This window comes from Telopea speciosissima, chromosome 9 (assembly GCF_018873765.1).
Source record: "Telopea speciosissima isolate NSW1024214 ecotype Mountain lineage chromosome 9, Tspe_v1, whole genome shotgun sequence".
NCBI classification, from domain to species: Eukaryota; Viridiplantae; Streptophyta; class Magnoliopsida; order Proteales; family Proteaceae; genus Telopea; species Telopea speciosissima.
This window is the reverse complement of record NC_057924.1, coordinates 19065605-19079560: the sequence shown is the minus strand read 5'-3', so window position 1 is coordinate 19079560 and position 13956 is coordinate 19065605. Positions and strand designations below refer to the sequence as shown.

General features: G+C 35.0%; 1 protein-coding gene across 1 annotated transcript; it reads right to left on the bottom strand.

The window, feature by feature from the left end:
* Nucleotides 1–13256: 13256 nt before the first annotated feature.
* Nucleotides 13257–13855, bottom strand: LOC122638716 (uncharacterized mitochondrial protein AtMg00810-like). The gene is made up of 2 exons (XM_043831570.1): nucleotides 13657–13855; nucleotides 13257–13537 (listed from the first exon to the last, which is right to left on the bottom strand). Exons 1-2 carry the CDS (start codon nucleotides 13853–13855, stop codon nucleotides 13257–13259), a joined length of 480 nt encoding a protein of 159 aa, XP_043687505.1.
* Nucleotides 13856–13956: the final 101 nt, after the last annotated feature.

Genomic DNA, 13956 nt, shown 5'->3' with positions numbered 1-13956 from the left:
ATTATGATCTATGGGAGAATGTTGTCTGTGCTGCACCGCAGCCTGCGCCCAGCTACATGGGCAGCCTGTGCAGGGGGCAGGGTGGTCATTGCGCCCACCTCCATGTGCCTGGGCGCAGGCTGCACTGCGGCACAGAGAACAGCGCCCCATGATCTATTTATGAAGAATCAATTATGATAATAAGTTATGGGCTATAAACAATAACCATTTGGTTACTACTATAGATAATAGATTATATAATGAAAAATAGGTTTGGTATGCTTAAGTGAAGAATATATTATGTATTATGATGGGGGTAGCGTGTGGTTGGAGAGAGGGGAAAAAGAGAGGTTTTGTTCTAATTTTCTATATTTTTACCAATTTATCCTCACTTAAGTAGCAATTCTGCACATGTTCATTAATGGTACCCGCATAAACAAACATTAACAGTTTATGGTGATAAATCATAAACAACTCTCGAGCTGTTCATGAATTTATGCTTATATTGATTTATTTTAATGAGAAATAGGGATCATAAATCATACCAAACACATCTATTTATGTTTATGTGTCAGATAAACATAAATTTAAACTATACCAAAGAGAGCTAAAGTCTTGGTTTGCAATCACAAACTACTAGTAGTGGGGTGTCAATCGGTCGGTTTGGGTTGATTCGGTTCAGTTTCACTTCTATATGAGAATGAGCGAGTACAAAACATGATCGAATAAGTGTACATCGTTTTCGATTTGGTTTCGTTTCGGTTTGTCTCGTGTTGGTATCGGTTTCTTATCGTGTTTTATCGATTTTTGGCCCATTTTTTAAATTTGTTTTGGTATCCCTTCGTTTCGATACAATCCGGTTTGACTTCAGTGTCACAAGCCCTCATTCCAAAATATGATTCAATAAACACATATCGATTTCGGTTCGATTCAGTTCAATTGGTTTGGGCTAGGTTCTAACACCCCTAACCACAAATAACAAGGGGAAGTAGGGATGTCAATCAGTCAATCACAGTTCGTTTCGGTCGAGCCTGATTGGGTCACACCAATTCTAACACTTGCACCTGATTGCCAAATTAGGGGAGTCAGGCCTGCATAGGGCAGGCATGGACAAGTTTACTATCGATCAATCAGTTACCAGTTTTTTTGGGCTAGGTTTTGATATTCCTAATCACAAATAACAAGGGGAAGTAGGGATGTCAACCAGTCAGTCACAGTTCGTTTCGATCAGACCTAGTTGGGCCATACCAATTCTAACACTTGCACCATGATTGCCAGATTAGGGGAGTCAGGCCTACATAGGCTAGGCATGGACTCGTTTACTATCAATCAAACAGTTACCAGTTTTTAATTGGGATAAACATCATAAAAAGGTTGTTGAAGCATTTATCTATAAATGGGCTCTAAATAAATATATGCCTACAAATGGGCTCTAAATGGATATGTCTAAAAAAGGGCTCTAACTAGGCTCATAGTCAAGCAGGTGAAAGAGATTGTTGTCTTGCTAGGACGTACTAATACTATTTCATTATACACAAAATTCACGCATTGGAACCCTCATGTTGAAATTTCTCTTCACAATTGTATTTAACAAAGGGAACTATATTCATTGATTTCAATATCCAAAGAACATTTTTATTGGCTAAAAATCAACATGTGTGTATTAATAATTTATGAAAATAAAAGATTAACGTCTAGGCATTCCCAGACTACTAGAATACAAAAAATTCTGTAGATTCTTCTTTGGCAAAGCCATTAAAGAATTCAAGAAATTTACAAACTAGATATAGAACTAAAGCTCTATCTTTGACAATGTCATCAACAGGGAAAAAAAACTTTAGATATTCCCAATGTAAAAACTCAGTAGACAAAATGATATCTAGGACGATCTTTGCTATCCCAATCCACTTCATGTAATAGAAAAGATGGGTGATCATTCCAGAAATTTGAAACTCTTATAACCGCCCCCTTCTTTGCAATAATATCTGTCACACCCCACTCCCAAATACCTCGAGTAGTGTGACTAGGATGCTTACCGACATCCTACCGCACCTTCAGGATCACAGAAACAGTACATTAACCTCATAGTTCAAATCAATAATCAATAATCAGAGCAACGAAAGATAGAAATATAATAGAAAAATCTGAGATTTGAAATCTATATTGTGATATCATATAATAATTGATTGTTGTTTATCATCCATGTACAACCAATGATTTCAACAATACATAAATATTATATATAAAAAAGATATACATCAAAGGGGAGTACGTCAAAGAAGAATGTTGGGTTATGCCCACAAATACATCAAAATGTATAATAACAAGAAGAATAATTAGAACCACATCCTCGATCATTGTGCCTCGTGGGCACACTCATCACGACTACAATTAGTTCCATGTCCCTCGGGCTCTGGAGTCCACCAGTCATCACCGTAGTAGACAGCAGCGAAAAAATCATCTATGCCCATCGGCACACTAAGACCTGCATCACAATCTAAAAGGGGGTATCCATGTGGAATGAGCTTCACTAAACCTTGTGAGAAGTTAGAACATACAAGCATACACATATAATCCATGATGCAGTGCGTGAATTCATTTTATTAATTATCCACCTAACGAATAGATTCCTAAGTCTTTGGTATTCATGCTACTGCAGCACAGGCAATACCCCTGGGCTCGGAAAGTGCCTCATCTCCTAGTGATAGCCCTAGTTGCGGAGGGAGTCTACCGGTCCTGAAATCATCTATCGGTCACCCAGCAAACCCCCGTGATAACCCTAGCCCTCACTTGGTTCTAAAATCATCCATCGGTCATCCGGGTTCTGGAATCACATCCCAGAATAACTCATTGGTCATTGTCATTGATTATCCAACACCTTACTCCCTGTTGGCAAGGGGCACAACACTGGGTTAATTATTCTAACGACCATTTAATCTACGTGACAATACATCATGACAGTGAAACATGCATATGCATATACCAAAGGCCGAGATCATAGTATCGGAACTTCCATCGACCACACTATCTTCCCGTCTCCTCTGGCATATACACGCACATACCAAAAGTATGATGAATACAGTACCAGAATTCTCCATCGATCACACCGTAATCCGTTTCCAATTCCTAATACAGCAAGTAATTCTAATGCAAATGACATAGAAGACCTCATCTTAATATGACAACCTTGGTATCAAAATCCTCTCTCGGCCACATCGGGTCCCATGATACATAATCAACTCATATAATGAATAAGAATATGTTTGACAGCATAGGCAACAACACGGTATTTAAGTTGACAACATAATTTACATTATAATAGTGATTTCAACATAAGCATTTCATAATATGGTAACATTGTTACCAGAATCCTCCATCGGCCACACTGGTTCCCAACATTCACATTCAAGTCATATAATGAATAAGAAGAATTTATGACAGCATAGACCATATTATGACAACAATTTCAACATGAGCATTTCATAATGCAAAAATGTCTTATCACCGAGAACTTAAAAGACTGGATAAGGAAGTGACGAGTTACAGACTTGGTTCCAAGCTTCTTGAAAGGCCTATTAATTCGAATCAAATAAATCATCTAGATTAGCCAAGCCATGAACTTGGTATATATTATTAAGTAAAAATTATAATATGTAATTATCTGAGTATCATCAGTAATTCCATTTCCTACAGCTCCATGATTGAGCAAGTTAAAAACACGACTATCGCCTTAATGTGACTGATTAGGCAGGGGACGAGATTGAACGGATGCAAGATGTGTAGTACCGAGAAGGAAATGAATGATGACAATAGAGAACATATAAGCCTCCATGATTAACTAACTCCAAGAACTCAAATTGATGACTGAATAAAGTAAAAATTGTGTGATTAAGTAGTAATATTTATAGACTTGGAATTGGGGATGGTCGTAGATATGTCTTACCCTTATAAGTAGGGTTAAAGTCAATTTATTATTCTGATATCTTAAGAGCATGAATAGATTAAGAAGAGAAGTTTTAATCGGATTTATAATTAGTGTATTAATCTAGTAGATTTAAGAAATTGTATGGAATAAGATACCTATACGTGGACTATTAATTCTATTTGATTTTGAAGATGGTTACTATTGGAATAACAAGAAATATTCTGAACTCTCAGTCTCATTTTATATATGATTCTTGACATAGATGATATCGTCTCACAAAAGAAAGGTGAAGAAGTGTTAAACGTATGATATGGAAATCATAGATTGAATGTGTATCTTCCATTGATTTAAAGAGGGAAATATATACAAAAATTACAAAGGTCAATCACCCCAAATTAGTGACTAGTTGTCTCCTATAATTATATTGTTAGATAGGAAAGAATCAATTATCTAAGTCCGTGACAGATGTGAAAGATATGAAAACTCATATGGTAAGACTCCCCCTCAAGTTGGAGCGTGGAGGTCACAAATGCCTAACTTGGAACTGAGATGGTGAAACTGTTCGTGACCAAGAGATTTGATAAATAGGTCAACAAGCTGATCAAAGCTAGGAATCTTGGTCGGTTGACACGTAGCAAGACTAGAACGAGGTACTCGATTGTTACCATATAGATTCACCAAGTCAACATTGTGGAGTACCAAAGATGGCAGGGCGCACCGCCTTTATATAGAAAGGTCTGGCCACACCAACTTCCCACAGAAAGGCTTAGGCACGCCACCCTCATGGAAAAAAGTCTGAACGCACTGTCCACATGCAGAGAAGCCTAGACTCTCCACCGCCATGCTAAGAATTCAGATTCACACACCATTTCTTCTATAAAGAAGAACGTGATACTAAAGTTAAACTTTCTAGACTACATCCATTCACTATTGCTCCCTTTACGTCCGAAACTCTTTTCCTGATGTCTGAATTCTAATTTAAGCATTGGAGAGTCCTCAATGGAGTCTAATTTCGTCCCTCTCTTGTACTCATTTCCTGGTTAGAGGTGTGCAGGTCTCCCAGTGACAAGTCATCCATTTAGATTTCAGATGCAACAACTGGCTTGTTCAAGTTCTAACCATATATACTTAGACATATTGTGTACTTCATATTATTGTATTTTGAGATTGTATCCGTCATCTGAGTATATATATGGATTGGTATTATAAGGCTGGAATTCTGTTTACTAAGTTTAAATGGTTTTTGTCCAATAAATATGAAATAGAATATGTCGATGAATTGCTGTGTTCTTCTCTAATTTGAAATTGATGTAGACTGTGTTATTCAAGTGAAGGTTTTTACGAATGGTTAATATTTTGATTCATTTTCTACTGAAGTTTTCTTACATGCCAATTGTTAGATATTCATTGTGTGAGTGTGAATCGATACGTTGTTGTCCTATACATTCTGTTTTGACAGTGTATAGATGTTGCTTAATGAATTTAACAAGAAATAAAAAATTGAGCTAGTTTTATTCTCTTAAAGTCTGAACCCATTGGAGTATATTTATTGGAGGGATCACCCATTGTTACGAGTTGTTATTGGTTGTGCCATGTTTTGTGCCTTTTGTTGCACCAATGATATTTGATATATGTTGTGTGAGAGCAAACTATTTTGCTGCCATTCTAATAAACCTGAAATGATATAACTTAAGCATGACACACCTACTAATTGAGATGGTTTTGGTAGTGAGATTGTCGATACGCTACTGTACTGTATAGCCTAGTACATTTTGAAAAAGATCACATTCAAGCACCCACTATTAGAGGAGTTTTCTGTTGCATTCTATTCAATATTATGTAGGGAGAAGTATAATCTCAAAAGCCATACTAGATGCGGAAACTCGTGGACCGTAATAGCCTGACATCACTGAATATTAGGAATGATCCTTTAAACCTCTCTTTGAGTCTACCACTTTAGTCTCCACTTTAGTCTATCTTTTTCTTGATTTTTCTCTCAAGTCTTACCTTCTCAATGGAACAGAACAAGTGTTTGAATAGAAAGAGGAACTTAAATGTTGCACCTCATGTGCAACTCATCCAACTCCTCCCATTAAGTGAAAGTTTGCATTACTTCATTGCTTAATTAAAACATTAGGTGGAAGTTTACATGACTTCATTACTAGCTTTAATTTTAAGATTAAAAGCATCTCCTACCATTAAGGAAGTGGAGATAGTTACAAGATTAAACTATAAATTAAAATAAAAAATTAATTATGCCAATGTGGCAATCATATGCCACATCAACCAACATTCTCTCACTTGGCTTAGATTGTCATATGCTAAATAAATGATTAAATTTTAAACTTGATGTATGGCAATACTGAACTTAATTTCTGTAGAGAATCCTATATTCAAGATGAAAATTCCAACTTAATGAATTATGGGGGTCCAAGTTCTTAATACTTAACTTTTCTCTTCCATGTATCATGATGAGTTATTCTTCTCAACTTGAACCATTATGCAATGAAGTTTAAGCTTTATAGAATTAATCTAATAATTAATTCTGAATTATCCCAATGATCAATTTAAGTCCAAACTGTATTGCCTAACGACTTTATAGGCAAATGTTATTTTAAATAACTGTCCACAACTATATGAACAACAGAAAAATCAAATTAGCATTAACTTTATTGATACTTTAATCAGAATCAAACTTTATATTGTAATATTTAAAATTACATTTAAACACGCAATGATTTCCATAAGTCCATGTTCCTTACATGTTCTACCAAAACCTTAGGTGTAAGTCCTTTGGTAAATGGGTCAGCAATCATATCATTGGTACATATATGTTCGATCGTAACCTTGTGATTCCGAACATCTTCTTTTATAATAAAATACTTGATATTGTTGTGTCTGCATCGACTAACTGAGCAAGTATTGTTAGAGAATTAACTGCTGTCATATTGTTACAGTAGACACAAATCGGCTTCTCAATGGAGGGTACAACTTTAATGTCTGTGATAAATTATCTCAGCCATGATGCTTGAGAGATAGCCTCATAGCATGCTACCACTTCAGCTTCCATAGTAGATGAGGTAGTCTTCGGTTGCTTTATGCTTCTCCAAGACACTGCTCTCCAACTAGTGAAAAAAACAGCTTGATGTAGATCGTTTTGTATCGTCACATCCAACATAGTCTAAATCTAAGTATTCCTTCAGCTCCAATTCTTCAACATGCTTATAGGTGAGCATATAGTCTCTAGTGCCTTTAAAGTATCTCAGCACTTTCTTTGTTGTTGTCTAATGTGACGTTCCAGGATTCTTTTGGAATCTACTTAAAACTCCTACTGCAAAAGCAATGTTAGGTCTTGTACACACCAGAGCTTACATAAGAGTGCATACTGCAGATGCATAGGGAATGTTCTCTATTTCTTTCAGCTCTAAATCATTCACCGCTTATTGCTCCAGACAAAGTTTGTCACCTTCAAGAATTAATGCAATATTTGATTTGAAATCCTTCATCTTGAATCGATCCAAAATTTTATCGATATAACCTTGTTGGGATAATCCTAGGGTCTTTTTTAACCTATATAATCCCGCTGAATTTCTATGCTTAAGACATATAAGGCTTCACCCATGTCCTTCGTATCAAATTTTTGTGTTAGAAATTTTTTAGTTTCATATAGTAATACGAGATTGCTACTTGCTAAGAGAATATCATCTACATATAGAACTAAAATAATAAAACCACTTCCCTTAGTCTTAATATAGATACATTGATCTGCACGATTCTCTATGAAACGAAATTAAGTAGTTATGTGATCAAATTTTAAGTACCATTGTCAGGAAGCCTATTTCAACCTGTATACAGATCTCTTTAGCTTACAAAAAGATTTCTTTTATCCGATAAAAAACCTTCAGGTTGTTTCATGTAAACATTCTCATCAAGATCTCTATTTAGAAATGCAGTCTTGACATTTATCTGGTGTAACTCAAGATCATAATGAGTCACCAATATCTGAATCCTTCTTAGATACTGGCAAAAATATTTTTTTATAATCTGTCTTCCTTTTGACTATAACTTTTTGCCACTAATCGGACCTTGTATCGTTTTATGTTGCTACTAGAGTCTCTTTTAGTTTTGTAAACTCATTTACAACCTACAGTTGTAATTCCTTTTGATAACTCGACAAGTTCCCACGCTTGACTCTTAGACATTGATTTTATCTCATCCTTTATGACGTTAAACCATAATTTGATATCGTGACTCTCATGGATCTTCCTCTACTCCAATATCATTTTCACATTCTTGGAGGTAAACATAATATTCTGAAGGTATAGACGACCTTCTAACTCTTGCGGATCTCCTTAATTCTTGTTGTTCATTATCAATATTTTTTTATGTTGAACAACTTGTTTATTAACAATCTGATCCTCCTGTGGTGACTGCTCATGAGTTGATTCCTCATGAGTTAAATCCTAATGTACTACATCAATTGGATCAGATGGCATAAGTAAAGGTATTATTCTTGATCCTTCACCTTGTGACGTAGAAATTTTTTGTGAAACTGTTAGTTCATGAAACTTTATATTTTGTTTCTTTATACTCCCATTGTTGTTACTATCCCCTAAGAATTTGATTGTTTTAGACTCAACAATGATAAGAGTGTGTGAAGGGCAATAGAATCTATGACCTTTAAATTTTTCTAGATATCTAATGAAATATCCACTAGAGTTCTGGAATCTGATTTGGTTTCATGTAGATTATATACCCTCACCTCAGCTGGACATCCCCAAACACACAAGTGTTGTAAACTAGGTTTCCTTCCTGCCCAAAGCTCATAAGGAGTCTTCAGAATAGCCTTTCTATTTAAAACATGTACAACTGTTTTCAGGGTTTCACTCCATAATGATATAGGGAGATTAGAGTTGCTAATCATACTTCAAAACATTTTCATTTGCATATGATTCCTTCATTCGGCAACAACATTTCGATCCGGAGTTTTAGGCATGGTATACTGAGTAATAATACCTCTCTTGAAGATAACGAGCAAATGGATTGAGTTTCTATCCAGACTCTGTGTATCTCCTATAGTATTCACCACCTTTATCTGACCTAACAACCTTAATTGTTTGGCCAATTTGTTTCTCTACTCCCGCTTTAAAGATCTTGAAGACATCTAAAGTCTCATCTTTATGATCTAGAAGATTAAAAGATATATGTACCTAGAATGATCATCTATGAAAGATATGAAATATCATTGACAATTTATGCAATGTGTAGTGAAAGATCCACAAATATTTGTATGTATGATTTCAAGTATTTTTGTACTCCTTTTAGCATCTTTCTTGGACTTGTTAGTCTGCTTTCCTTTAATACAGTCTACAAAAGTTCCAAAAATAGTGAAACAGAGTATAAAGTACTGCTTCTTTCACCAATCTCTTCATTATCTCAATAAAAATGTGACTTAATCTTTGGTGCCACAACATAGAGGATTTTTCATCAACAATAATGCTTTTAATGCCTAGATTATTGGATGTGAATAATAAACTATTTTCATAGGTAGAATCCAAATGCAATAAGTATAAACCATTAATTAAGCTATCGGAACCAACCATCACATTATTTTTCAAAACTTTTAAAGTTGTACCAAATTGAAAAACAAATCCTAATGGTGCTAAACGTGACACCAATATCCACTCTTAAAAGATGAAATATAAAAAGTTCTATCCAAATCTATTACAAATCCTGAATGCAAAACTAATATGAAAATTCCTACAACTATGATTTCAGATTGTATTTCGTTACTTGAATAAATGCATCTTTCATTTTTCATCGGCAGCCTTGTTTTTCAGAAAGCCCTACATTGTGAGTTGTACAACTCAAATCAACCCACCAGTTATAGTTATGAGAATCAACCAGAAATGACTCATAGCATACAAAGTTTCAAACATATCTTTCTTCTCTAACCACTGTTTGTATTTAAATCAATCCTTCTTTTGATATTTTAATTTCTTACAAAAGAAACATTTTGGAGAAGCCTTTATGTCTTTAGTCATTATAGTCATCATCCTTTTGTCTTTCTTCATTTTGGTCTTGCTGGACTGTCTCTTATACTTAGTAGTTGTGAGATTTATACTCTCCACCTTTGAATATCTCTTTAACTTGCTTCCCTTCTTCACACAAATGTGAGATAAGTCATTAAGTGGTCACTCACATTTCTAGTGAAATCCTTAGGAAGATAATTCAAAATATGGTAAACCAGATAATTATCTGGTAAAACCATCTTAAGTGCCTTCAATACTATGTCTCTTATTTCTCCAATATAAGCTGTCATTCCTTTAGTTTTGTCATACCTTATGGAGTTAAATTTTCTGAGGGTCATAGTTATGGACTTATCTGACTTGACAAATTGTCTATCCATAGCCTTAAGATAATCAATTGTCTTATCACTATCTGGAGTTTAACCCTTGATGGTCTGAATTATATTGTTTTTTCTAATGGCTAGACAGACCTTGTTGGATCGCTCCCACTCTTTAAAGTGATCCTTTTCATCTTACGTATTTGATTCAATGACTTTTCGTCTCACATACTTGGTTCCGTGAGAGGAAAAGGTTTCGTTCAGAAATTGCAAGATCATTGTCCATAACTATCAAGGTCGTTTCGACTTTCTCCTTCCATTCCTAGTCATTGTACCTAACCAGTATGGGGATTCTATAAACATTATCTAAGTTTGCTGCAATTAATTTAAGAGAAGCAATTAATTCATTGAATAAATAAAGCATGCTAGTATCATACTAAAAGTTAACTCATGTTAATTTTAGCTATTTTATACTGACATTAGCCAATGACAATCATCAACAACATACTAAAGCATATTACAACCCGTCGTTGGACTGCAGCTACAACTTGTAATAGTTTGTCAAATTCTTATATTTCACCAGTCATTAAAAAAAGCTTCAGTGTCAAATTGGATTTCAATACAACTCGTTGTTGGACCGCAGCTGTAATAACAAGATTTAACTCTTATATGGTAAAACTAGTGTGCATCACACCAACTCAATCCGCATCATTGGGTGTAGTATTTAGTGTTTATCACAACTGTCTTGCCTCAACCTACATGTATGTAAAACAGTTCCCAACTCGTTGGGGATGAAAAAACTATCTACATATATTAATTGGTTGTAATATAATGATGTGATTCATTTATTAAAAAAAATGCTTATTACTTTATGAGATGCAATATAAATGACAATTCTCTTAATAACATTTATTACAATACTTATATCTAGACCCTTTATATATATATATATATATATATATATATTATAATATTGATTATTTTCATAAATAAAATAATAGTGTTAATGATTCATTGAACCTATTATAGTTCTAGCAAGGTTCATCAAGCAATAATTCAAATGCATAATTAATGACTGATCCAAATATCACTGGCTTTAATGTATTTATAATGTAATTAATGTTAATACATAATCACCATGTGGAAAAAAATCGACAATAAATATCAACATATGAAAATATGCATAAACATTCACTAGAATATGTAAAGATTTCAAAAGAGGTCTAAAATATGATTCCATAATTATGCAGTCTTAAAGAAACAGGTCGTTTACCTAAATGGTACAGAATTAGATCCTAAAATCAACATATTTGGATTCAGAACTTAAAATGTCCAAATTGTATAAACCTAAAATGGATCGATTCTAAAACCTTAAGGAAGCATGTCACCTGGTCTTGAAAGTACATACAAACTGTAATGCCAGGTGTAATAATACATAATACATATTCCAATAAATGAGGCCCAAAACCATATGATTCACTGAAGATTCAGGCTATAAAAGAAAATTAAAAAAGAAGTGATCCGAATTGGGATTGGATCACTAATTTAGTTTAGTTCGAGGTGATGATTTGAACCATACCGATCCACCCACCAAAAATCAAAAAAAGTTCAATTCATCTAGTCGGGTCAAACTTTTACCCTTTTAAAGGTTATAATAACTATATTGTTAATATTGTTTTGATCCTTATAATTAAGCATGGTTTAAACAAATCATTTTAATTTTGAAATCTCCATCCATGCAGTGCAAATTTTTAAATGAGAATAAACAATTGAAACAACTTAAAATTAATTGCATATTCCTCTAAGAGTCTCATTATAACTATGTATTCTTAAGAGCCTCATTATAACCATGTCCCTTTAAACTCATTATAGTCATCTAAAATATGAGTAATACAGTTATATATGAAATTATTGCATCTTATCACCTCAAAAAAATTTTATATGCCTATGAAGGTAATGCTTTATGGAGAGAAGTAAGGGGGAAGATTCCTCTTTCTTCTTCCTTCCATGACCGACCCAACAAAGATACAATGAATGAAGACTTTATGACCAGTCATAAGGCTGCTATGACCATTGTTGATTGTAGAATTGATGCCAAATTTTGGCCAAACCAAAAAATTATCAAGAAAAGAATTTTTTTTAAAAATGAATTAAATCTTCAACTGACCTTGAATTTACTCAATTCCATCAATTATCTATTCCAACCAAAACCCTAATCCAGAGATAGAGAAAACCTGCTCTGATAATAAAATGTAGGGTGAAGGATAATTTCAGAAGTCATACTAGATGCCAAAAATTGATGGCCTACTTCCTCGTGAACCGTAGTAGCCTGTCATCACTGAATATTAGGATGACCACTTTAGTCTATCTCTTTCTTAATTTTTCTCTCAAGTCTTGCATTTTCTATGGGACGAGACAAGTGTTTAAATAAAAAGAAGGACTTAAGTGTTACACTTCATATGTAACTCTTCCAACTCCTCCCATTAAGGAAGTGGAAGTTGTTAAACGTGATTATCCAATGTGGATGAAATCACTTGATTCTCTATTCCAATTACAAGATATATATACATAAAGAATAGTCTAAATCTATTCCTAATTGTAAGGAAAGATAAAGAATAATTATGGAATACAAGATAATACAGAATAATGAGGAATAATGGAGATGATGAATTGCATGGAGATCGCATGAGCGATATATGGTAAGACTCCCCCTCAAGTTGGAGCGTGGAGATTACGAACACCCAACTTGGAAAGGAAGAGCTGGAAGTGCTCATGTCCAAGGGCCTTTGTAAACAAATCAGCAAGCTGGTGCTTGGAAGCGATTTTACTTAGAGCAATGAGGCCTTGCTGCTGGCGTTCTCAAACAAGGTGACAATCGATCTCTATGTGTTTTGTTCTTTTGTGAAAAATTGGGTTATCAGCAATATGCAGGGCTGCCTGATTGTCACAATATAATGGAACTGGGGTATGGTATGAGAGGCCGATATCTCATAGTAAATAAGTTAATCATATGAGTTTGCAAGTGGTGACAACCATTGCGCGATACTCAGCCACGGCTGAAGAGCGAGAAATAGTCTGTTGCTTCTTTGTCTTCCATGAAACCAAACTGGACCCTAGCAAGACACAATATCCAGTGGTGGAGGGTCTGGTCATAGGGCAACTAGCCCAGTCGGAATCACAATATACCTTGAGATCCAGGGTGCCATCAGATGGGTAAGGTGTGCCTTGGCCTGGAGTGCTCTTGAGATACCGTAACAGCCGGTGTGCAGCATCAAGGTGTGGCTCGGCTGGTGCATGAACTGGCTTAAAATGTTAACGTTGTGAACAATGTCTGGGCGAGTAACTGTGAGATAGATCGATCGCCCAACTAGACGGTGATAGCTAGTTGGATTGACAAGGACTTCACCGTCATCACTGGATAATTTCAAATTTTGTTCCATAGGTGTTTCTGCCGGGCGAGCACTAGTGTAGTCGGAGTCGTCCAAAATATCAAGAACATACTTGTGCTGACAGAGGCACAAGCCTTCTTTAGAGTGGGCAACCTCAATCCCTAGAAAATACTTCAGTTGACCAAGGTCTTTAATATGGAACTGGCTGTAGAGCATGTCCTGTACTTCTTAGATTAAACATGCATCAGAGCCAGTGATAACAACATCATCAACATAGAGGAGAACAAAAACTGCCGCGTTGCCTTTATGGAGAATAA